The sequence below is a fragment of the Littorina saxatilis genome, linkage group LG2 (genome assembly GCF_037325665.1).
Source record: "Littorina saxatilis isolate snail1 linkage group LG2, US_GU_Lsax_2.0, whole genome shotgun sequence".
In the NCBI taxonomy this organism is placed as follows: Eukaryota; Metazoa; Mollusca; class Gastropoda; order Littorinimorpha; family Littorinidae; genus Littorina; species Littorina saxatilis.
In genome coordinates, this window is record NC_090246.1 from 4,198,738 (window position 1) to 4,225,102 (window position 26,365).

The following is a 26,365-nucleotide window of genomic DNA, read 5'->3' on the forward strand; positions in this document are numbered from 1 at the left end:
ACTACGTTGCAAGCCCCTGGAGCAAATTTTTGATTAGTGCTTTTGTGAACAAGAAACAATTGACAAGTGGAAGTGGCTCTATCACATCTCCCCCTTTCCCCGTCGCGATATAACCTTCGTGGTTGAAAACGACGTTAAACACCAAATAAAGAAAGAAATACTTCAGATTTTGGGACGGAAGGTGATAATGAATTTCTTGAAACTTGTGATACTTTTGGGTTGTGTGCAATATTTTTGTTTATTTCTGCTGATATAAGGGTTAAGTGCATTAAAGTCATAATTCTGTATTTAGAATAATACAATACTCACTTTGGTACTAGGTCCATATAAAAATGTTCATTATTATCGGTTTTGTTTACACTATTTCAGAGATAAGAACAGGCAGAGGTTTGTTTTATTTACAATCAAAGCCATTAATGAAAAATAGAAATGTTCAAGTAAACAGGCATTTTAACAATTCACATGCTTTGCTTTCAAAACATTTCTTGCAAAATCAAGTGTAGTTGACACAAAGTCAAAGGGGTTGATCTGCTTAAAATCTGTTACCAAAGCAAGAAAACTGCTTGGGAAAGAAAATTAAAAGCAAAATTGGCAGACTTCAGGTTTCAAGGTTTGTTTTAAGGTTGATAAAGTTTCAAGGTCATACCAAACTTAGACCAACATCTCAGCGGCATTGACATTTTCAAATACTGTAGCAGCGATTTTGTTGGGCTACATTTATTCCTGCAATCACTTGATCACATTTTCATTACCAAACCATGGTCACTACTGTCTTATGGTATCTCCCATTGATTGAAGAAAAAAAACCAAAGGGTGAAATCTAGTATGAATTTTGTTCTCCCTCAGATGTGCCCCAGTATGAAAATTTGCTTGACTTTGATGGTGCATATTTTTCGTTTATTCCTTTACGCCTTCACGATGGTCCTCTGATTTTGTGTTGACAAAAGCGGGTTGGGTGTTCTATCCAACCCCTGTCTGCACTATTTGCACGTTGTTGGCGTATGCATGCAGCCTACGACCCACTGGCCTACTTCTGTCCCCTCTGGACCGGCTTTGACCTTGTTCAATAATTATAATGACATACTATATATTTATTGTGGGGGCCGTTGCCCCGCCTTGAGTTGATCCTTGGTTATTTTCACCACCTCTTCAAGTTGTTGGATTTGTAAATAAACTTTTTATCTCCTACCATTCGAGTTTCAGTGTTTGCAAATGTTTATGTGTGAGTCAATCTGTGTGTGTGTGTGTGTGTGTGTGATGAACTCACACGTCTTTGCGCACAATCCTGTTATCGGGAACACGGCAAAAATACCAACATTTGGCCAAATCTTTGGGTGTGTTCTGGGCCACCACTCAAGGTATGGTACAGAATGCAAAATTAAAGAGGAAGATTTGAGAGTTACTTAAGTCCACAGCTCTACAGAAAAGTGTTGAGGTGTATGAATTTAAGCCGCAGCCTACCATGTGACCATGTTTTCAGAAGCTGGCACCCAACCCAACCCATAACTACCATGTCGTTCATTACTTGTATGTTTTTCTTTTCTAAACTGATGTCACTAACTAGCCTGACATCATTGCTTAGAACATGGACTAAACGTTTTGTATTGTTGCGTCCTCCACCAATGGTACCTAAGAAAGGGTTCATTAACTAGGCAATTGATGATTTACACTATGAGGTTATAACCTTCCTGTTTATATTATCAAAATGTGGAATGCAGAGGGTCTGTCCATTCCCCAAGAGTGATAACCTCACCACAAAAGATGTGAATATAGATATTAAGTTGTTTGTAATGGGCAGCCTACATGGTCCAATGATTTTAAGTAATCCAGGCCACCTCCTTTCCATACAAGCTACAAACGTGTCCATCCTCTCTCACATGCAGTATTCAAACCTGTTCACTGCACACCTGACAACACAATGTCCAAGAGATACAGAACCAACAAGCGAAACAAAAAGTGTATTTCAGATTACGGTTTATTTGCCATGATATATCACATCCACCAGCTACATTGACACTGAAGCAAGTCTACACATTAGCCAAGTTCTTGAAACATTCTTGGATTGAATCTTGAACCTATTGACATAGCAGTAGTCTTGAGCCATTCTCATAAAGTTGAACTCAACAACAGCTGTTTAAGACCTCTAGCAAGTCTTTACTGTGATCGATCGCCAAACAAGTAACTGTACTTGTGTGAAGCATCATTAGGATAAAGATGCTTAATTTTTGTTAATATACAATCCCTAACCCATGTAAGAAAACGGAATAACGGCCATGCCAGCACTCACTCACTGTGACTGACCCAGTTTCAATTAATTCCATTACATATCAGGACTTTCTGTATGTTTTGAAGCATTAAAAAATACAGCAATTATTAATAGGTCTGCACATGATTTTGTCATGGCTTCAATTTCAATATTACACAACTGTACGGAACTTAGCATCACACTGACTTATACACAGACCATTTCTCCCTATACACGTAAAATGCATAGTACCACTCAAACACACTTCCTCTCTCTATCAAGAGCATAGATGGTAGCCTGTTGCACAGAAACATCTCAACTGAGATTTACAAAGCCATTAAAATATCAACAATTGATCACTTGAAGATTACAAAAGTACCAATCACACCAATATTATGTGTGAAAAATCATGTAAACTCTGTCACATCATGATGAGAAGAAGGGGATAATTTCATGCATTTAATCCAAAACAAGAAGGGCAAAGCCCATACGACTCACATGCTTGACCTTGACCTTTACATGACCTTGACCTTCAGGGTCAAGGTCAAATAACTAAACCTAGCAATGACATCATACACTAAGAACTGCTTTACACATTTTTCCTACCAAAATACATGTGACCTTGACCCAAGGTCAAGGTCATCCAAGGTCATGCAACACAAAGCTGTTAATTCAAGACATAGGAAGTACAATGGTGCTTATTGGCTCTTTCTACCATGAGATATGGTCACTTTTAGTGGTTCACTACCTTATTTTGGTCACATTTCATAAGGGTCAAAGTGACCTTGACCTTGATCATATGTGACCAAATGTGTCTCATGATGAAAGCATAACATGTGCCCCACATAATTTTTAAGTTTGAAACAGTTATCTTCCATAGTTCAGGGTCAAGGTCACTTCAAAATATGTATACAATCCAACTTTGAAGAGCTCCTGTGACCTTGACGCAAGGTAAACCAAACTGGTATCAAAAGATGGGGCTTACTTTGCCTTATATATCATATATAGGTGAGGTATTCAATCTCAAAAACTTCAGAGAAAATGTGAAAAATGTGAAAAATAGCTGTTTTTTAGACAACATTTATGGCCCCTGCGACCTTGACCTTGAAGCAAGGTCAAGATGCTATGTATGTTTTTTGGGGCCTTGTCATCATACACCATCTTGCCAAATTTGGTACTGATAGACTGAATAGTGTCCAGGAAATATCCAACGTTAAAGTTTTCCGGACGGACGTCCGGACGGACGGACGTCCGGACGGGGGGGATGGACGGACGGACGACTCGGGTGAGTACATAGACTCACTTTTGCTTCGCATGTGAGTCAAAAAGCTGCAAACAGTGCATTTATCATGACTGTATGGATCTCAAGTCAAACACACGAGCTGTTCCATCTTCAGATGCAGATACCAAGCAGGTTCCATCTCTGCAAAAAAATGACAAAGATGAAGTAAATAATTATGTGCATGTGTATTCAAGATAAATAAATAGAGAGAAAAAGAGAGAGAGATAATATAAAAGGTTATCAATAAGTATGTGTTTGTATCTTCCACAGAGATATACAGGAAAATGGTCAAAGGGAGGTAACTAAACAAAAGGAAAGCAGAGACTTTGACCTAAATCTGCATACAGGAAGCACAGCACTGCTGCGTAACGACTTACCTTCCCTCTGTAACGACTTCCAGTGCGCAGCAATCTGACATCTCGCCAAAAAGGATTGTCACCATTTTCACCAGATTTAATTCATAACAAGCTAGGTTAGGTCTGGCCTCGGTTGATAAAGATAAAAAAGAGGACGATTTTCTTCCCGACATAAAACCTGATCTGACAACAAGCTAACAACCATTTTATAATGTCATGTGCAACTCCCTTCACTTTTTATTTCTTACATAATAACATTCCCCTTAAACCTTGTTTTAATGTGCACATAAAACAACACAAACCACACGTCAACAGCACAAGAAACCAAGATCCAAACCCATATATCTCTTTACAAAACAATATTCTATCCAAACCCATGTATCTCTTTACGGTAAATATTTTTACCTTGTAACGTCCAGGTCCAGAATGCAGCTGTTCCTAGCGTGACCCGTCAGCACGGCTTTGGAAGCACCGTTGCGAGCGTCCCAGACGCGCGCGACACCGTCCAGACAGGCCGTGTAGAGCAGCAGTGACGATGACGACCACTTCACTTTACACACCCCTTCCTGCACAGCAAAACAATTATTTACACACGACATTAAACAAAATATCCACTTCTGACAAGACGCTCCCAAAAGTTGTCATTACTCGAACAGTGATGAACGCAAATCTTTAGCCGAAAAATTACGCTTGTCAAAATTAAAACGGTGATGAACGCAAATCTGTAGCCGAAAATGTTACCTAGACGTCTCCCTGGCCAAAGCTTGTACCAAACATATTCTCTTTGATTGTATGGTCCAAGACGTCAGTGTCAAGAGGAAGCCAAGCTGATTGTTCAATAATGTTTTGTATTTCATCTGATTAATTTCATATTGTTTCGTCCCAATACTGGGAATTCAGGTTGCTTCCTCCCAGTGGAAAACTAGCATCAACAAGAGTCGCTCTTACCCAGGAGTGTGCGTGTTTAGGTGCAATCAGCCACCGGAACTTGTGGCACGATGACCAAGGTCTGTTACATGCAACAGCAGTTTTGATGGGAAGGACAGTGCCTTTAGAGAAAATATACTGCACTGGAAAACAAAAATCAGGACTTACTGGGTGCTTGAGAGTATGTCTGACAACAGAGGTCGGCAGATCCCACACTTCCACTGCACCACTGTTGGTGGCTGTAGCACCGTACGACGCCCTGCACATAACAAACACAACATTAACATTCTACTAATACTATAGACCATGTTTGGTGACTGTAGCACCATATGACGCCCTGAACATAAAAAACACAGCATTAACATTCTACTAATACTATAGACCATGTTTAGTGGCTGTAGCACCATATGACGCCCTGAACATAACAAACACAACATTAACATTCTACTAATACTATAGACCATGTTTGGTGACTGTAGCACCATATGACGCCCTGAACATAAAAAACACAGCATTAACATTCTACTAATACTATAGACCATGTTAGGTGGCTGTAGCACCATATGACGCCCTGAACATAACAAACACAACATTAACACTCTACTAATACTATAGACCATGTTTGGTGGCTGTAGCACCATATGACGCCCTGAACATAACAAACACAACATTAACACTCTACTAATACTATAGACCATGTTTGGTGGCTGTAGCACCATATGACGCCCTGAACATAACAAACACAACATTAACACTCTACTAATACTATAGACCATGTTTGGTGGCTGTAGCACCATATGACGCCCTGAACATAACAAACACAACATTAACACTCTACTAATACTATAGACCATGTTTGGTGGCTGTAGCACCATATGACGCCCTGAACATAACAAACACAACATTATCATTCTACTAATACTATAGACCATGTTTGGTGGCTGTAGCACCATAGGACGCCCTGCACATAACAAACACAACATTAACACTCTACTAATACTATAGACCATGTTTGGTGGCTGTAGCACCATATGACGCCCTGAACATAACAAACACAACATTATCATTCTACTAATACTATAGACCATGTTTGGTGGCTGTAGCACCATACGACACCCTGAACATAACAAACACAACATTAACACTCTACTACATGTAATACTATAGACCATGTTTGGTGGCTGTAGCACCATACGACGGCCTGAACATAACAAACACAACATTAACATTCTACTACATGTAATACTATAGACCATGTTTGGTGGCTGTAGCACCATACGACGGCCTGAACATAACAAACACAACATTAACATTTTACTAATACTATAGACCATGTTTGGTGGCTGTAGCACCATACGACGCCCTGAACATAACAAACACAACATTAACATTTTACTAATACTATAGACCATGTTTGGTGGCTGTAGCACCATACGACGCCCTGAACATAACAAACACAGCATTAACATTCTACTAATACTATAGACCATGTTAGGTGGCTGTAGCACCATATGACGCCCTGAACATAACAAACACAACATTAACACTCTACTAATACTATAGACCATGTTTGGTGGCTGTAGCACCATACGACGGCCTGAACATAACAAACACAACATTAACATTCTACTACATGTAATACTATAGACCATGTTTGAAAATAACTCTGTCGGGTTTGTATGGGTTGTGAAAGAGTGAACACGTGACCAGTCACTAGCGAGTGGTGTGTCTGACACACGTGACATCATAGGCCAGTCACTAGCGAGTGGTGTGTCTGAAACACGTGACATCATAGGCTGTCACTAGCGAGTGGTGTGTCTGACACACGTGACATCATAGGCCAGTCACTAGCGAGTGGTGTGTCTGAAACACGTGACATCATAGGCCAGTCACTAGCGAGTGGTGTGTCTGACACACGTGACATCATAGGCCAGTCACTAGCGAGTGGTGTGTCTGACACACGTGACTTCATAGGCCAGTCACTAGCGAGTGGTGTGTCTGAAACACGTGACATGATAGGCAGTCACTAGCGAGTGGTGTGTCTGACACACGTGACATCATAGGCCGTCACTAGCGAGTGGTGTGTCTGACACACGTGACATCATAGGCCGTCACTAGCGAGTGGTGTGTCTGAAACACGTGACATCATAGGCCAGTCACTAGCGAGTGGTGTGTCTGACACACGTGACATCATAGGCTGTCACTAGCGAGTGGTGTGTCTGACACACGTGACATCATAGGCCAGTCACTAGCGAGTGGTGTGTCTGACACACGTGACATCATAGGCCAGTCACTAGCGAGTGGTGTGTCTGAAACACGTGACATCATAGGCAGTCACTAGCGAGTGGTGTGTCTGAAACACGTGACATCATAGGCCAGTCACTAGCGAGCGGTGTGTCTGACACACGTGACATCATAGGCCAGTCACTAGCGAGTGGTGTGTCTGAAACACGTGACATCATAGGCCAGTCACTAGCGAGTGGTGTGTCTGACACACGTGACATCATAGGCCAGTCACTAGCGAGTGGTGTGTCTGAAACATGTGACATCATAGGCCAGTCACTAGCGAGTGGTGTGTCTGACACACGTGACATCATAGGCCGTCATTAGCGAGTGGTGTGTCTGACACACGTGACATCATAGGCCAGTCACTAGCGGGTGGTGTGTCTGACACACGTGACATCATAGGCCAGTCACTAGCGAGTGGTGTGTCTGAAACACGTGACATCATAGCCAGTCACTAGCAAGTGGTGTGTCTGACACACGTGACATCATAGGCCAGTCACTAGCGAGTGGTGTGTCAGACACACGTGACATCATAGGCTGTCACTAGCAAGTGGTGTGTCTGACACACGTGACATCATAGGCCAGTCACTAGCGAGTGGTGTGTCTGAAACACGTGACATGATAGGCAGTCACTAGCGAGATGTGTGTCTGACACACGTGACATCATAGGCCAGTCACTAGCGAGTGGCGTGTCTGACACACGTGACATCATAGGCCAGTCACTAGCGAGTGGTGTGTTTGAAACACGTGACATCATAGGCAGTCACTAGCGAGTGGTGTGTCTGACACACGTGACATCATAGGCCAGTCACTAGCGAGTGGTGTGTCTGACACACGTGACATCATAGGCCGTCACTAGCGAGTGGTGTGTCTGACACACGTGACATCATAGGCCAGTCACTAGCGAGTGGTGTGTCTGACACACGTGACATCATAGGCCAGTCACTAGCGAGTGGTGTGTCTGACACACGTGACATCATAGGCCAGTCACTAGCGAGTGGTGTGTCTGACACACGTGACATCATAGGCCAGTCACTAGCGAGTGGTGTGTCTGACACACGTGACATCATAGGCCAGTCACTAGCGAGTGGTGTGTCTGACACACGTGACATCATAGGCCAGTCACTAGCGAGTGGTGTGTCTGACACACGTGACATCATAGGCCAGTCACTAGCGAGTGGTGTGTCTGACACACGTGACATCATAGGCCGTCTGAAACACGTAGACAAGGAGCACATGCAAAGAGCTTACCTCACTTCTTCTTCTCAACGCCCCCTGAAGCTGAGGGTTTGGGGCATTTTCCACAACTAAAACCTGCACCAGGAGACACTATAACTTTACAAAACAGTGCACATGAAGCTGCAGTAATTTCTCACCAATGTGTTCAAAATCGTTAACAGAGAGCTCCACTGTGTGTTCTTTTTTGACTTTGCCTTTCGTCAACTAGATCGAAGTCTTCACTCTCTCCTCAAGCCAACCAAAATTCCATTTGTTTTTCACACTTGAGTCGATTTTGGCCGCAAGGGCCTTTTCGCTTTTCGTAATTCGTCGATGCATGGTGACCAAAATGGCGCGTGGTCTAGAAACTGCACGATCCGTAAAAACAAAGAAAGCGCTCGGAAATCTTCGACAAATTCCGGAACAAGCATAAAATCACTTGCTCGGCTGTTTCCGACAGCATTCTTATCATCCTCGGGTTCTACTCGGCAAATTTCGTACTAGCAACATTCAGTCCAAATAAGAATACGCCAATTGAGAATAAACTATCGCCGATGGAAGCTGTTACGCGGATGAAAGTACCGTACCACCTCCCCCTTCCCCCCCCCAAACTCTGACATGGGTTACAGGATCTTTTCCGTGCACACTGGGTTTTGTGCTTGCGTGTACACACGAAGGGGGTCAAGTCACTAGCAGGTCTGCACATAAGTTGACCTGGGAGATCGGAAAAATCTCCACTCTTAACCCACCAGGCGGCAGCGACCGGGATTCAAACTCATGACCTCCCGATTAGGAGACCGACGTCTTACCACCACGCCACTGCGCCCGTCTCTTACCGCACTAAAAGCAAGGGCATTCACTCTTTCACAACCCATACAAACCCGACACAGTTATTTCCCGAATAAGTCTATTCTCATCATGACACTTCTAACATGATTACTATGTAAAACAAAAACACATCCTTTTGCTGGGTTTAATACCTTTCTTTACCAACAAAAACCAGGGAAATCGATGGCCAGCAAAATAAAGCATGCTTCTGACTTACAAGTTACAGTTGAAACAAATCAGCACAGGTTCTGCTAGAAGAGAAATAAGAAGACAAAACCAACCAAAAGGACCAAGTTTACTCACATAGGGCAAAATGACACACACTCCACAGAGTTGTCCTGATCTCTGTTCACAGCACAGTGGAATGTTGATACCAACTGAAATGCAAATACATGTACAGTAAAACCTGCGAGCAAAGGACGCTCTTGGGGAGCCTTGCCACTGTCCTTTGTAGCAAGGTGTCCTTTCTTATGAATATGAATGCGCTAACATTTTTTTGGAGAAAAAAAACCCCAACAGCCAAATGAATTACATGATTGTTTGTTAGTGGTACATGTAGTTTTATTGTATGTATGTGTGCATGTTTATATATAAATGTAAATAGAGTGTCTATGCATGTTTAGTTCTTTCATTTTCTTTCATTACATGTAATAACAAGAAGAGCAAACGCTCGATCGAGTCACTTTCGCAGTTCTGAATATTATATGAGGCATCAGATGGACAGGAAGAAATTGCTATTCACAACACAATGAGTCACGTTCACATAAAATTTGAGCCCGGTCACTTTTATAGTTTCCGAGAAAAGCCCAACGTTAAGTTGTGTGTTGCCGAACAGAAAAGGCTAGTTATCTCCCTTGTTTTTCTGATAACGTTCGTAAAAGGCTACAGATGTAAATACTTTGATGTAAAGAATAATCCTACAAAGTTTCAATCACATCCGATGAACTTTGTCAAAGATATAAAATGTCTAATTTTTCCTTTGACGCTGACCTGTGACCTTGAAAAAGGTCAAAGGTCAACGAAACCATCGTTAAAGTGTAGAGGTCATTGGAGGTCACGACTAAACAAAATATGAGCCCGATCGCTTTGATAGTTTCCGAGAAAAGATATAAAATGTCTAATTTTTCCTTTGACGCTGACCTGTGACCTTGAAAAAGGTCAAAGGTCAACGAAACCATCGTTAAAGTGTAGAGGTCATTGGAGGTCACGACTAAACAAAATATGAGCCCGATCGCTTTGATAGTTTCCGAGAAAAGTCCAACGTTAAGGTGGTGTCTACGGACGGCCGGCCGGACAGACTAACACTGACCGATTACATAGAGTCACTTTTTCTCAAGTGACTCAAAAATGAAAACGAAAACTTGATGTTCAGAAAAACAATTTCAAATTCCAAACTGTGCATTAGTCATGCAGTTTTGTTTCATTTGAGTCAGGATGCTGTGAGTGAATGCGTGATTTGCTTGTTTTTTTCTTTGTACTGTCTCCTTATTTCTGTGTACAATGTTAACAATATTTCAGCTAATTCATAGGTTTTACACCTTGTTTGGTTATAACATTATTTATAATACTTTCTGTTAAAAAATAACTTTTAAAAAAAGCAGTGGAAAATAAAACACACACAAAAAAACGTTAAAAAACACAAATTATCCCCCTTTGCTAAAACAAATCGCGTGACAAACTTATAAATAGCACGACTGAACTGGGCATCCATTTTTGAATTAGTACACAAAATTTGGTGGTGATTGGACTTAATTCAAGCTTGCTAGACAGATTTCTTTACAGTTACTGCTTTTTGGGAAGTTTCTTGGTGGCAAGCTTGGGCAGGCAGGACGTTAACGCCGTGGCAATGCTAGTCACAATAGTGTTAAGGTGTTTTTAAGAGTAAAATACATCCGTCCTCACTTGAATTGTCCGTTATGCTAAGGTGTCCGCCGAAATAAGGGTCCGCTAGATGCAGGTTTTACTGTATTACTATTAGATCTCAATAGAATTAAATCCAAAAACAAAGAGACTGCCAACGTTCCAGGGATGTTGCTATAAATTCATACCTATAGGACAAATGTCCTGAGTTCTTCAGCATCAATAGGACATTTGACCGCTTTCAGAAAGTGTAATAGGACATTATGAATTTGCGCCAAACAGCTTATAACGCATTCCATGGAATTGTTACAAAGTCATGCGCCCACGCACACACACACACACACACACACACCCACGCGCGCGCGCGCTGTAGAACACACACAATAATATAGTAGTGGGGCTCGTATGTTGCAGACGCACTAATAAATCATTCACATCTTGCAACAAACATCATACTTTGTGATATTGTTCCTTATAATTATTTAAGGGATTTCAGATACAGAGCCACTTCAGAAATCGCTTTTTTTGTCTTTGATAGGGAATAAAAGGCTGCATTTACAGCAGACGAAATTCGTACCAAAAGCGCTCAGCAGTAAATATTCACAACCCTCAAATGTAAAATTCAATGGTTTACCATGCACCAGAAGTTGTCTGCTGAAAACACATGCATGACATAAATACTATTATGGGTATTTTTGTGTTCTGGTATTTAATTTGATCGTTTTTAGAATTTTTTATATCCGCAGAATGAACATTCAAGATGGCGGCCTCCGTAACATTGCGTGTTTTGATTTGAGCGAAAACAACGTTTCTGAAGGTAAGTTTTCAAGAATACGCATCCATTCACCAATGTCACATCATTTTACTGTTTAATTCTCCCCTGGGGTCTGTTATTCATCGGGTGAAGCGCTGAAATGCTTGTTTAATCTTGCAATAGCTCATTAGCTGGATTGTGATGCTGATAGATCTAGATCTATCTGTTGATCACAAGTAAGGAAATCATGATCGCCACGCTGGTGATTTTAAACAGATTAAACGAACTTTGAATAAAAGGCGAGGAGAAAGAGATTGTTCATGGTATGATAATTAGTCATGCCTACGTTAAGGACTTCCATAAGTCTCTAAACAGCTGAGGTGGGGAGGGGTAGAGTCAATAACTGAGTGTGGGTAGGCCAGATAGTAGGATGACCAGCTGGAGATAAAAACACTCCACTCCCCATGTCTTTACAGTGTTGTGATCAAACTTTCAAAGACGGTAGGTAACAGACAAAAGCATACAGTTTATGCTAATCAAATGAGATAAGTGGTTTTGAAATATGAAGAGGTACCGCTCTTTGAGTTTTACAATTTTGGTTTGTTGCTTGTTTCTCATCCTTTTGCTTATTTTAAGTTGACCGTGCATTGGTGTGAATTTTATTTTTACAGGATATACAAGAGTTACACCACATGCCGGTTCATGGGAACAAGCGTTCTGCAATTATTCCGGTGCCACAGAAGGGAGCTGATTTCACTAGTACTACTGTATCAAGGTTTGTTACCTAATACATCCTGTCTAGCTTAACAGTAAGATTTTTTTATTTGTATTAATTGGAACATGTTTGCACATAATTTGTGAGCGACCTCTGTGAATTTGATGGGTTTAACGTACCCTCACTATGGTCAAATTCTGTTAGCGACTGTTTGAAGCGAATAAATGTAGCGGTCAGAAAGATTCCAGAATCAGTTTGGTCACTGGAAACTGTTTTTTTTTAACCTGAAACAGTAAGAATTATACGAATTCATGAAATAAAAATTTCTTTCATTTTGGTCTGTTGTGTGAAGGCTTGCTAACCCGGCTTTGACCGACTCTCTGAGATAGTAAACATTATTCAAATACATTCAAATAAAAATGTCACTAATTTCATCTTTTGTGTGAAGGGTACCCCAGGCTGATTTCCTACACCATGGATGTAGAGGAGGCCAGACAGTCTGCTTCTCATTCCAGCTGTGTTGCGTTTTTCTGCTCGTGAAGTGTATCGCCACATTGCCAAAGCCATTGGCCAAGAAAAGTTACCCTGTCTGCCCATTGTGCATAGCCGTACAGGCTGTGACACTATGTCGTTCTTCAATGGTATTGGGGAAACAGAAGGCTTGGGAAGTATGGCAAGCATTTGAAGACGTCACTCAAACTTTCTTCATGTTGTCTTCTCCTCTTTGTAAGCTGAGTGCACAAGAGCTTTTTGGTGTACATTTGTAGGACAAAACCAGCAACGTACTGGGTGTAAACAGTGCTAGACGGTACCTCTTCAGTAAAAAGAGCTACCAAATTGCCCATAACCCCCTTACAAGTGAGGTGCTGCTGCAGGACATGAGATTGAGAAGAGCCATCTACCTATTAGACTACCCAACTCTGTGGGCTGGCAGTTCAAGGCTGGAAAGTGGGAGTCATTCTAGACGAGCTTTCAAGAGGTATCCAGCGTGTGCCGAGAACTCATGAGGTGTGCCTGTAAGAAGAGCTGTACAACAAAATCTGCAAATGCTGCAAAGAAGGACTGCAGAGTACAGCTCTCTGCAAATGTGCTTGCATGCCTGTGAAAACTGTCAGCATCTAAACTGTGCAAAAATATTATTTCACCCATTTTCATACCCCCAACTCAAACATTTATTCCTGTGTCATTTTATTCAAACTGTCTATGCCATTAAAGGCTCGCAGCATCTTCGCTATCTGGCACATTTTTTTTTCAGATCATCATTTACACCGTCAAAATAAGGATACCCTTGACGTGACAAAGAGATGTGACAAAAACTTCGGGTACCTTTTAAAAAGCCGACAACAATTCCTAAGGCACAACTGGGTCACTGTTGTATACAAAGAGAAAGTCAACTTGATTATCCATCCAGAACAGGTTGTTTTATTTTGCCATCTTGCATATTTCTAGTGTTGTGCAATTGTACCTACTGATGTATATGTGTCGATCTCACGGATGAGATGTTTATGTGTCAAATTTGAGGGATACCCAAGTCAACTAAAATCCATGTATTTTAGCAATGACCAAGTGGGTTGCGTTGAAACTTTCAGGAATGTGTGTCTACACACGAGGCGTAGTTCAACCGTTTGAGTACACTTTCAAATCTTCACGAAATAATATTTTAAAAACTGCCAAAGGTTTGTTGACTTACATCCCACATATTTTTGACTTCGCATGTATATATGACAGATGGTTGTTTCAAGTACTGCCAAAGTTTCTTTTGAGTATAGACACTTGCCGGAATGTGCTAGTTGTGTAAACAAATGAGAACAAACAACGTTTTCGAAATACAGCGATTATGAATTTTAGTTGACTTTTGAGTTGATACATTAAATTTTTATCAGTTTTATTTTGGGGGTACCCTTATTTGGGCGGCAGTCAAATAACCCATGTAAAGGCCACCTTTTATCTTAAAAGTGTTTCAGTTAGCCAAGTTGAGTGCCCTCAATAGCATAAATTGAATACAACAGCAAAGGAATTAATGTTTTCGTTTTGGTATGAAAATTGGTGCAATATATTTATTTTTGCACAGTTTAGGTAATCCACAAATTCTTCAACCCTGCCACCCACACCGTCCAATCATTCTCTGCACCAACAATACATGTATTGTTTTGTTTAAACATGTTTTTGTGTTAGTTTTTATTGCAAGAGAATGTCTTGTGGCATCAAAAATGCCTAAATACCCTTTTCATTTGCGGCCATTTTGAAAATTGTTAAAAAACTACTGATTTCTTAATTTTTTTCACGGTGGCTCTGTATCAGGTTTTGTTAAGCAAAAGCAAATGTCCATTTACGCCAAATTTGCTGTTAATCACATGAAGTGAAATATGCCTAACATACCCAACCGTTTACACTGGCGGCCATTTTGAAAAATTGTTTAAAAACTACCTATTTTTTAATTTTTCGCGGTGGCTCTGTATCAGGTTTTGTTAAGCACATAAAACTCTTCATGTTTGCTAAATTTGGTGTTTGTTGCATGATTTGAATGATTTTGCAACATACGAGCCCCACTATAGTAAATACATCAACACAGTGTGCGTATAATGTTGTATTTGTTTAGTTTCAAAGAAATCACACAAAAAAACCAACATGAACAACTTCAGAGCTTTTACTTTTGATTACAAACTGCATGATTTGGATAAAAGTTGAAAAACAAAATGATCGGTTTGATCTAATGCTGATCTTTTGCAGGCTTTAGGTTTTTTTTTTCTCAGCGGCATAATTCAGTGCTTCGTCTTGTATCGAAAACAAAAACAGACGACAAATTTAGTCAGTTGGAGTTGTCTCCCGTACTCCTGAATAAATAATCCACTATTTTTAGATCAGTGCGCTGCACCGAGACGGTTATACCCAAACGGCGCATACCGCAAACAGTTCGGGAATTCCCGACAAAAGAAAAGATCCGCACGCGGCACTGGCAACTTCAGTGTCAGCTGAACACGAGAGCGTTCGGTCTTTTAGAAGATTTGTATCTTGAAATGAAAATGGACGAATATCGCGCTGTCCGAAGGAATAAAGTACATATCGGACAATGACCACGCTCAGGCTAAAACGATAGGACATCTGACCGACATGCGGCAATGTGAATCGGACATTTGGGGATTTTCATCGTTATATGTCCGATGTCCGACGCCTAACGACATCCCTGACGTTCTAAAATATCTGTGAATATATTGTTTTGTCAATAACAAACGTTCCAACAACCTACCTTTCTTGTTTTTTGATTCTCAATAGAATTAAACTCCACAGTAGTACTCAGACACATAACTTTCAAACAAAAGATCCCCCCCCCAAAAGAAAATTAAAACCCTGCTTATCTGAACAAGTTGCATGCTACTGAGAAAAATCTAAGTCATTTCCCCCCCCCCCCCCCCCCTTTATGAATGTGTATTACTATTAGTCTGTATGCCTGTGCCCTTGACATCATCCAACCACTTCTCTCCCCTTTCATTCATTTCCGTTCCTAGAGTTCCTTCCCCTTTTTGCGTGTTTCCCCTCCATTTTCTTAACAAACCTTGTTCGTTCCGTGTTGCGTCTGCTTTTTGTTGTCTTTTGTGTTCTTGTTTTTCCTGATGAAGCTTCTAGAAGCAAAAATTCGTTATAGTCTCGTGTCGTCTTTGTATCGGTTAGTACAGTAATCCTTTGTTTTTTAACTAAGTCATCGAGATAAATTGTAAGTCGAAATAACTCAATGTACCAGGGATAAAGATTTTGCAAAGGAAAGAGAATAAAACAGTCATACTACATATACTTAAAAAAAGTTAAAGCCCAAGCTTCCTTATGCTCATGTTCTTTGGGAACAAGAAATTGTTTATCAGGCGCAAAAATATTAGAATGAAGTGTATCTCTTATAGTGTGCGAAGACTTACAGTCCAAAATATTTGCATGGTTTTGCACATTGTACATCTTTTAATCACTGGGAACACTGTCAAATGGAAGATCAGGTTTTAAGCCGTAGGTTTCATGAGTAAAGCATAACCCTTGAAACATACGCAAGTAACAGTTTTTTTTACCTAAACTAAAGCCTTCCGTCATCTATCTCACTTATCCTTTCCAACCGCAGTCTTTATACATTTCATTACAGTGGAAACCGCCCTGATATGGCCCTTCGTGGTCGGCTGGGCGTTAAGCAAACAAATTACAGTGGAACCCCCCTTGTTAGACTCCCTCCTTTTAAAGACCTTGTTTTCTCACACTTTCTGTTCTTAAAGGTCCTGGTCTACATTTTTATACCGAAATCGCCATTTGACCATTAAAATACAGTCTTTTATCTACAAATATTAACAATACACCCCCTTTCGATCAGGAAAGACGAAGCCAGTGTAGCTACCCGTTTGAAAATTCATTGTAGTATTCCAGCGTAGTACTCATAGTAGGATATCCTTATTTGAAAAATGCCAAGCGCAAAACTCCTCTCAAATCCCGTGCATTTCGTGCGTTTAAAAAAAAGCGTGGACAGCGCTCCAGTGTGAAACTGTTGCTGCACTTGTTTGGGCGTGGCTATAAGCATAGTGACATGAATTTGATTGGTCAGTATTTTTAGGCAAAGCACATGTTCTCAGCAAACAGAAAACAAAATATTGGAAGCGCGAGTCACGCTACCCAAAAATAAAATCTTTTTTTACATATATTTTTTGTTCTATAACTTTTTTCCCCATGGTTCATTCATCATCTGACATAACTTTTTAGCGAAATCTAACCATAAGATTATTGAAAAAAAGCAAAAATGTAGACGACCACCTTTAACCTCTGTCAAATTACACCTATTTTCAGACCTGGTTTTCTATTTTTGGATGTCTTAAAGAGGGGGGGGGGGGGGGGGGGGGGGGGGGGGGTGGGGTAGTCAACTGTACCTTTCCAGACGACAAACTGAAGATCTTAGCGGTAGAGTTGGCACAGCCTGACATGACGAGAGCGTTATCTGCCGAGCTGTCCACGCTGAGGATGGCAACGGGACTCGTTTTAGGTTCTTCCTCCACCCCCTCCTTCACCTTTTCCACCTCCTCGTCATCACTATCATCCCCACCGGCCATATCTTCCTCCTCTTCTGCACACATACAGTAATGCAGATTGACTTCAGTTTACCAATGTGAAATGTGTGATTGTAAAGAAACAACGTTGTTGATATATCGAAGAAGTCTTGAAGAAATTGTGACCCCCAGAGACAGTAACAATTATTGACACCAGATTTTGTGTGAGTTATCTCCCCAAAAGCTGGTGTAATGTCCGAACACTTTCAAGGGATGTTACTTCTAAATGAATTCCACAAACTTCTTTCCCTTCAAGATATTTACAGCATGTAATTTGAAAACATAAGCAAATTGGGTCCCAGATGAGCAGATAATTTCCAAAGAAAACCAGCAGACAAGCGTCAAGGTAGAGAACATATGTGCTATACATGCCGAGTAAGGATTTGGTCAATTCGCTTGTAACCAAGTGCCCGAAGCACAACAAACAATCACCTTTGGGAATAAAACAAGTTAAACAGGATTGAGATTTTAGAGCTAAATTAATCGCCCTACAAAACTACAGCAGCCCCACCCCATCACAAACAGTTATCTACAATTAACAGTTATCTACAATTAACAGGTATCTACAATTAACAGTTATCTACAATTAACAGTTATCTACAATTAACAGATATCTAACCGGCCACTGACTTACAAGAAACTTTGAGCTACGATAGATAGCCCACGCTCAAGCCGTCAAGGCCGGTAGACAACTCTGCAGAGCTGCTGTGAAGGGAGACCACTGTGGCACCTTGTCAAACACTTTTGATCAGTCCACACTTCACTTATATATTAATAGCCCACGCTCAAGATTACAAGGCCGGTAGACAACTCTGCAGAGCTGCTGTGAAGGGAGATCACTGCGTCACCTTGTCACACACTTTTGTTCAGTCCACACTTCCTTCACTCACACTGGATGTCCAATACTCGCTTAACATGAAAGCACAACAGCAGGTGACTGACCAGGTAGGGAGGCGTGCTGCCAGGTGTGCACAGCTTTGCCCGTCTTCAGGTCCCACAGCTTGACCGCTCCGTCAGCGTAACCCACACACGCACTGTTACCTGCACACACATTGTACTTTGACATACACCTGTTACAACACCTTCTGTTGACGTTAACATTTCTTACATATGCATACACTACCTTTGCCCTCAAGACTCAAAGATTTTACTGTCCTTATCTTCTTCTTCTTCTTCTTCGTTCAAAATACATCTCATTTACTAACTGTTCAGAATTGCTTGCAATACATCCTAGGCTTTCTAAGCAATCACTCACTGAGACAGACACACACAGACACACTCACGCACACACACTCAAGCATGCAAGCACAGGCTTGTGCGACTGACTAAAGCAATTCTACCCTAGGTGCTTGTAAGATGTGAACACACATCAATTCAACATACCTGTAACACCTCTGTGTTAATCACAAGCTAGATGGGTTTTTTCATGAACATGGGACGGCCACAAGACTCCACCATTTGCACCTTAGTCAAGGTTGCTTTTAGCCTTCTCTGCATATCCACATATCATCTGGACTCAAGTTTATAACTATTACAAAACAGAGAAATAAAATAAAATATTGAAAGCTAGCATAAGCGTATACACTAACCATCTGCGAGGATCTTTCCACACAGCGAGGGGTGTCCGTGCGACTGAAACATCTTCATCTTGCTCCAGTCCTGGCTGGGTACTTTCCACATCCACACTTCTCCGCTCTGTGTTCCCGCCACCAGGGCGTGCGCTGCATGGTGCCACTGCATCCACTGTTGGCCGCACAAACAAAAGAACATCACAGTTATATACAGATCCATGTCTCTCCGCTATGTGTTTCTGCTACCAGGGCGTGCGCTGCATGGTGCCACTGCATCCACTGTTGGCCGCACAAACAAAAGAACATCACAGTTATATACAGATCCATGTCTCTCCGCTCTGTGTTTCTGCTACGAGGGCAGGCGCCACATGGTGCCACTGCATCCACTGTTCGTCACACAAACAAAGGAATGTCACAGTTATATATACAGATCCTTGTCTCTCCGCTATGTGTTTCTGCCACCAGGGCATGGGCTGCATGGTGCCACTGCATCCACTGTTGGCCACACAAACAAAAGAATGTCACTGTTATATACAGATCCACGTCTCTCCGCTCTGTGTTCCTGCCACCAGGTCATGGGCTGCATGGTGCAACTGCATCCACTGTTGGCCACACAAACAAAAGAATGTAAAAGTTATATGAAGATCCACACCTGTGTTCCCGCAACGAGTGCAGGTGACACATGCCACTGTATCCACTGTTTGTCCCACTGTATCCACTGTTTGTCCCACTGTATCCACTGTTTGTCCCCTTTTCAAGACCTCCAAAATCCTGAGAAAATCAGGTCTTAAAAAGGAGTGTTTGTTGAAAAGGGTGTAAATTGACCAAGCCTATGAACAAGGGGAAAGTTTCAAACTGGGGGTCTTAAAAGGTGAATCCACTTCCTCCTTTTCAAGACCTGTTTTTCCACTGTAGTTAGAAAACACATCAGAGAAAATGTTATGAATACATCAAAAGGACTCAACCAACATGACATATTCAGATCATAAGGCGTTGCAAAGATTCTCTGGACCATAGAGATCAGCAGAAGGGGGCCCGGTAGCTCAGTGGGTTGAGCACCGGACTTGTGATCTGCAGGTCACCAGTTACAATCCTGGTTGGACACGAGTCAACTTTATGTGCAGACTCAGAAACAGTATCCATTTCCGACCCCCGTGTCATGAATGTGGCATTCAACAGACCTGGGTCATTGTGTCATGAATGTGGCATTCAACAGACCTGGGTCATTGTGTCATGAATGTGGCATTCAACAGACCTGGGTCATTGTGTCATGAATGTGGCATTCAACAGACCTGGGTCATTGTGTCATGAAAGTGGCATTCAACAGACCTGGGTCATTGTGTCATGAATGTGGCATTCAACAGACCGCGGTCATTCTGCCATGAGTGCAGGTGGCTGATTACACCAAAACACCGACACACCTGGCTACAATGACTGTTTGTTGCTTCTACTGCTAGCTTTCCACTGGCTACAATCACTGTTTGTTGCTTCTACTGCTAGCTTTCCACTGGCTACAATCACTGTTTGTTGCTTCTACTGCTAGCTTTCCACTGGCTACAATGACTGTTTGTTGCTTCTACTGCTAGCTTTCCACTGGGAGGAAGCAACCCAAATTTCCCAGCAAATGGACAATAAAGAAATGAAATTTAAAAAAAAAAAGACTTTCACTGACCGTGACGTCGGACCCGCACTCATAGGACCAGACTTCTTCCTTGGTCTCCACACGCCACACCTTGATCACACCGTCCAGGTCTGCCGACGCCACGTACTTTCCATCGTGACTGAACGCCACGCTTGTCACAGAATTCTTGTGGCCTGCAATCAGAGCAATCCCCACGGCAAATAGAATTAGTCACAGCACTGGACAGGCATGGGAACAGAGACATGTGAAATAGTCTGAAAGTTATCTTTGAGCCCAAAATAATCTATGAATCTTTTGCCTGATTCTCAGTAACTGCTTTATGATTACACCCTTGCAGCTTAAACAAGTCTGATTTCAGCCAACTGTCTGAAGATTCTCATGAATGATCACACATCACAATGATGAAGGTGATTTTTACAAGGAAGATGTGGAGGACATTTACAATGGCACATTCTGGAATTTTGACTTCTTACTCGGGGAAATGCATATTTCCTTGAACCAGTCAGAGTCAATGAGAAAACTGGGTACTGGTACACAATTACACGCAGAGAGGCGGTGGCATGCGGTACAGAAACAGACAGAAAAATCATATTCACATGAGAAAAAGACTGCCTTTGTTTTTGTTTTCTTGTCAATGTTCCAGAACACCAACATCAAACGACCCATGCAGAGCTAACCTGGTAGTCCTAGAGAGGTGTGCATGTGGAAGTGTGTTACTTTGCTATTGTACATCGTCGTGTGCTCTTGTGACAAGGGGCGATGAACAAGTCTCCACTATTTTTGTTATTATATTATTACTTATCATACCTGTGCATTCAAAAAGAACCATTCCAGAATTCATGACCCACTATTGTACATCGTTGTGAGCTCTTGTGACAAGGGGCGATTAAGAAGTGTCCACTATTTTATATCATATTGGAATTATACCTGTGCATTCAAAAAGAACCTGTCCAGAGTTCATGACCCACACGTAGGCTGCGTCGTCCCTGCCCCCCGTGACGACCAGACCGCTGTTGGAAGGATCCACGTGAACTGCGTACACTTCAGGTGGCTCGTCTTCTGCATGGGGCTTCTCTGGAATCACAATTTACATGTTATACAATTTTATAAAGTTTTGTGCTACATTTCTTTGTTTTGGCATATTGACGTTGCAGTTCCGGAGCAAACAATCCACACTTCTTGGCAAGTTTTTACTTGAAGGCGTTTTTCTCTGTTTCCTAACAAAGCACAGCTCTAAAACTGGTTGGAAACAAATCTACGGTAATTTTAAAGAAAAAATAATAACAACAAGTTTGTGTCCAATGCGTCTTGCATTTTGGCGTGCAAGCTGTAAAATCTCTTTGGTTTTCTCAACAAATCAGGTCAGTCAAAACGCCTACAGAACACAGTACCGGAAAATCGCATGGGATTTGAATTAAAAAAGATCTGGGATGACAAAAGCTGAATTGACGTCATATTAAAATCTCAAGAAGCGTCATACAAGACCAGCGCGCGTTAAGCTTGACTATTTTTAAATGGCTGCTCCAGATAACCAAATTCTCAGTGCTGGGAAGGTGTGCGCACCCTTCCAATATGATGTGGTTAAACGCTGAGCCCTATATTATGGACAGAATTGGCGTATTACCTGTATGAGCTGAGAAGACTACGGCAGCTTTGTCTTCCACTGGTGGTTCCCCTCCCTCCGCCTCCTCTGCTTCCTCGTCGGTGTCCATCTCATCCTCGCCATCTGAAAATCGCACACAGCTTTGGTTGAAACAATATGTCAATCAAGTACAGCAGTCCCTCTCATGAACGGACACCCTTGGACCATAGCAAACTGTCCGTACATTGCAGGTGTCCGGTCACGGGAGGGGTGACCACACCACCCCCTCCCCCATACACTCACACAGAGACACACAAACAACAGGATTGAGTCTATGCTAATCACTTTTTGTGGCTACTAAACAATAACAATAAACTCCTAATACTTCTTTAAACGTTCTGTAAAAATGATTTGTATGAAAAGTGTTGAAAAGAAGAGAAAATGTGCTGGGCTGTCAAATTCTGGCTTCGAACATATTACAGTGGAGTCCGGGTACAACGAATCTCAAGGGAGATGTATTTTAGTTCGTTATATATCAGTAATTCGCTGTTGAGTTTTCAACCTCACGAGAGGGGTGACCACACCACCCCCTCCCCCATACACTCACACAGAGACACACAAACAACAGGATTGAGTCTATGCTAACCACTTCTTGTGGCTACTAAACAATAACAACAAACTCCTAATATTTCTTTAAACGTTCTGTAAAAAATGATTTGTATGAATGGTGTTGAAAAGAAGAGATAAAATAAATCCTCAAGGCACTCACCATGCACTGACATACGAAAGCAGCCACACAAACACAGCACAGAGGCACATGTGCAGATGCTTTGCGAGAATAACCTTGAAAACCAGTTTGAATAAAAAGCAGCATAGAGCTGCATGTCATAATCAAGTTATTTATTTTCTTTTTGTCTGGCTTTATTGACTGCATGCCGATCTTGTGGCAGTGACTTTTCACTCTTCAGTCGGAAATACACTAAACACAACACCGCTCTCACTCTTCCTCGCTGCCTACCCTAAAGCCGTGACAACTTATGCTTGGAAACTGTGTGGAAGAGTGCACCTCTCTATTTCTCTTCAATGATCTTCCTGCTGACAGTGACACCAGACACCCCACTGAGTTTAGCCAGCTACCCCCCTCTCTCTCTCTCCCTTCCCCCAGCCATATATGAAAGGAGAACCACCTCTCATAGCTAAAACTAGGTCAATGACCCCTGGGAAGAAGGTCGCTGAGTGTCTATAAACAAGGCCACCCAGCTGCCCTGTGATCTCGCCGCACACGCAGATCGTTGTAGCCTTGTGACTTTTAGAGACAAAGCGGCTCTGGGGCGATGAAAACGTGTTTGTGCCCAATGTGTACTGGTGTGTACTGAGCACAGTCATAGCTTAGCAGCTGATTGGAATAGTGAAAACACAGTGGCTGTGGCTGTTCCGTGCACCTCCCGCGGTTTGTTCAGATTTCGCTCATCACGCGATGTGCACTTGTGTTTGTGTATTTTTGTCTTTGGAGACAATTATTGACATCAGTTCGTTGTAGCCTTGTGACTTTTAGAGACAAAACGGCTCTGGGGCGATGAAAACGTGTTTGTTATAAGAGGGGTTCGTTATGCAAATGAGTTCAAAAGGTTCGTTGTAGTCGGAAAGTAACAAGTAAGAAATAGAAGGCTGTCTGCCGGGAAATCAATGGCAGTTCGTTAAAAGCGGGATTTCGTTATACCCAGGTTCGTTATAGCTGGACTCCACTGTATATATATTATTTATCCTACATACGTGAGAGAGACACCCGTGAGATCATAATCGTTCAAATCCCACGTGTGTATATCATGTAAATGAGGTCATGTTAAGCAAGTCTGACAAGGACCTGTTTTTCTACTGCTTATGATGCCAAAGTCACCGAGACAAACGTCATTATATAAGAGAAAAAAAATTGCGCTCGCTAATTACCCTCGATGAAGTTGTAGAACTAACACGTCACGCCACACTTTCAGAGTGACGTTTTTTTACTTTGACGTTATAGATTGCACGAGGCTTTAGAAGAGACCGAGGTTCCAAAACAAGCGTCTTCAAGTTAGCTGCCTCGACTGCAGGTCATTTTCAGTAAAATACACGTAAGTACAGTGTGTAGGATACACATAATACTACATGGCTTGCTGTGTCTTATCAGATTTAAACTCGTTGCTTTTTCAAATAGTTAACAGCTCGCTTTCGCTCGCAGTTCAATATTAAAAACAACTCGTGTACATCTGGTACGACACAGCAAGCCATGTAGTATTCTCTATATATCCAAATGCACCCATTATCAATATCATAATAATATATCTTAAAATGTGAAGTTTTGCCCTTTTGAGCAATACAAAAAAACATGAAAGTAAACCTGTGAACAGATTGATAGCAGTACGAGTCATGACTTACCTCGGTTCTCCGGCAGGTCGATCACTCTCACAATGTTGTCTTCGTCAAGAGCCTGGCCTTCATCTTCATTTTCATCATCTTCATCGTCAAAAACGTTGACAATGACATTGTTATTGTTTTCAGAGTCCATGGCTTGCCTTTACTTTCTGTCATAAAAAGGAAAACAGAAATAAATGACATAAAATGTCGACAACAAATAAAACCAAAGCTCTATACAACACCATCATTTTTATTCCCGTACCATTCACTGATTCAGGTAACTGCTCTCAATACAGTCCTCCCCCCCTGAAATTTACTTTACTTTAAATTACTGAACCTGTCTTGTTCAGGTGCACAGAGCCCCTAGGACTTTCAGTCATGCCTTAGGCAGATGTTCGTTTGAAAAAATACCAAGTTTTATTGACTTTCATGCAAAGAGTCAAACACTGCAATCTGTTTACGAATTAAGTTTGGCCTGCCTCCGGGCAGGGAAGAGTCGCCCTTGACCAGGCTCACAGGAGGTCTTGCATGTGAACTCATTACATCAACAGCCAACATACAAGTCTATTCATCTTGGCATGAGGGAGAATTATTTCTATTTTGGGTACTTTACGTCAAGGCATTGTGTTTGATTACGTAAGAAAACTGTAAAAGATGGTATGTGGGTCCATTTTGGCATACCGCTCACAGGCTTCAGCTCCAGAATGTGTTCACGGGAAATGTTAATTACTATTCGGCAGAAGATGTGAAAGATCCGACAAATCGCATGTAGTTTTATTTGGCTGACAACACAAAAGGTATGTGTAGGTATTGATCTGTGAGATAGGTTTTGGAAACTCTTGGCTGTTTACATCATAATCTGCGACAAAAAGACAAATCTTTTCTCTCCATGCTGTGACTCAGGCACTGCATCTTTAACAAAACCGCAGAGTCATTGGATGACTGTGTATTTGAGCCCCAGTTACTGTTACTGTTAGGCACAAAAAAAATAGTCTGTTTACAGTATCCCGACCGACCCTATTTTTTCGCGCGACCCTAGACTTTTTTATGGCATTTGGGAACAAAATAAAAAATAACAAAAAATAAAAATAAAAAATCTTTGTTTTTTGGCAAAATAACTTAAAAATACGTTTTTTTGGGGAAAAAAAATCCTGACCTACTGACCCTATTTTTTGTGTGCCTATGTTACCGTAAACAGACTATTATTTTTGTTGGCCTTAGGGTTATGATATCGCGGAATGAATCTCAAACTCAAAGTGTTCACTTTTTTCAGTATGTGATATCCCTTCCACGGCACTAATTCTGGACATAGTTACCCGATTTCATACCAAGGAGACTGGAAGATCTTTCCTGTCATCATGAGATAGTCTTTTCACTCTCACTCTCAATCTATATATCTAGAACTCCGAATCTGAACACATCACATTGAACAAGACAAAAATAAGTCACAACACTTCGTGTTCTGAATCGGCAGGAACAGGCGAAAAGGTACGCTTGTTGTCCCTTTTACACCAAATCAGATGTGTTTTTTTATTTTATGATAATGGTAACAAAATGTTGTAACAACACTTACAATTCCCAAGTTCCTTCGCGAAATTTAGCTTTCTTTCGTATACATGTCACTCCTCTCAGCACG

General features: G+C 41.5%; 1 protein-coding gene across 1 annotated transcript; it reads right to left on the reverse strand.

Moving 5' to 3' along the window:
- Window positions 1–1,957: 1,957 nt before the first annotated feature.
- Window positions 1,958–26,365, reverse strand: LOC138958044 (angio-associated migratory cell protein-like). The gene is made up of 13 exons (XM_070329092.1): window positions 26,303–26,365; window positions 24,751–24,896; window positions 22,378–22,479; window positions 21,681–21,827; window positions 20,784–20,926; window positions 19,130–19,283; window positions 18,483–18,581; window positions 17,364–17,557; window positions 9,446–9,519; window positions 4,979–5,069; window positions 4,289–4,449; window positions 3,569–3,668; window positions 1,958–2,714 (listed from the first exon to the last, which is right to left on the reverse strand). The coding sequence occupies exons 2-12, from the start codon at window positions 24,878–24,880 to the stop codon at window positions 3,593–3,595; spliced, it is 1,371 nt and encodes a 456-aa protein (XP_070185193.1). The 5' UTR covers window positions 24,881–24,896; window positions 26,303–26,365; the 3' UTR covers window positions 1,958–2,714; window positions 3,569–3,592.

Bases quoted from the DNA above. Each gene is read 5' to 3' on its own strand.
- LOC138958044 (XM_070329092.1), bottom strand. From the start codon at position 24,880: ATGGACTCTGAAAACAATAACAATGTCATTGTCAACGTTTTTGACGAT. The intron at 9,520-17,363 runs GTACAGTTGACT...TTTGCATTTCAG, and splicing joins TCAGTTTGTCGTCTGGAAAG to TTGGTATCAACATTCCACTG. The intron at 3,669-4,288 runs GTAAAAATATTT...ATTTTTTTGCAG, and splicing joins CTGGACCTGGACGTTACAAG to AGATGGAACCTGCTTGGTAT.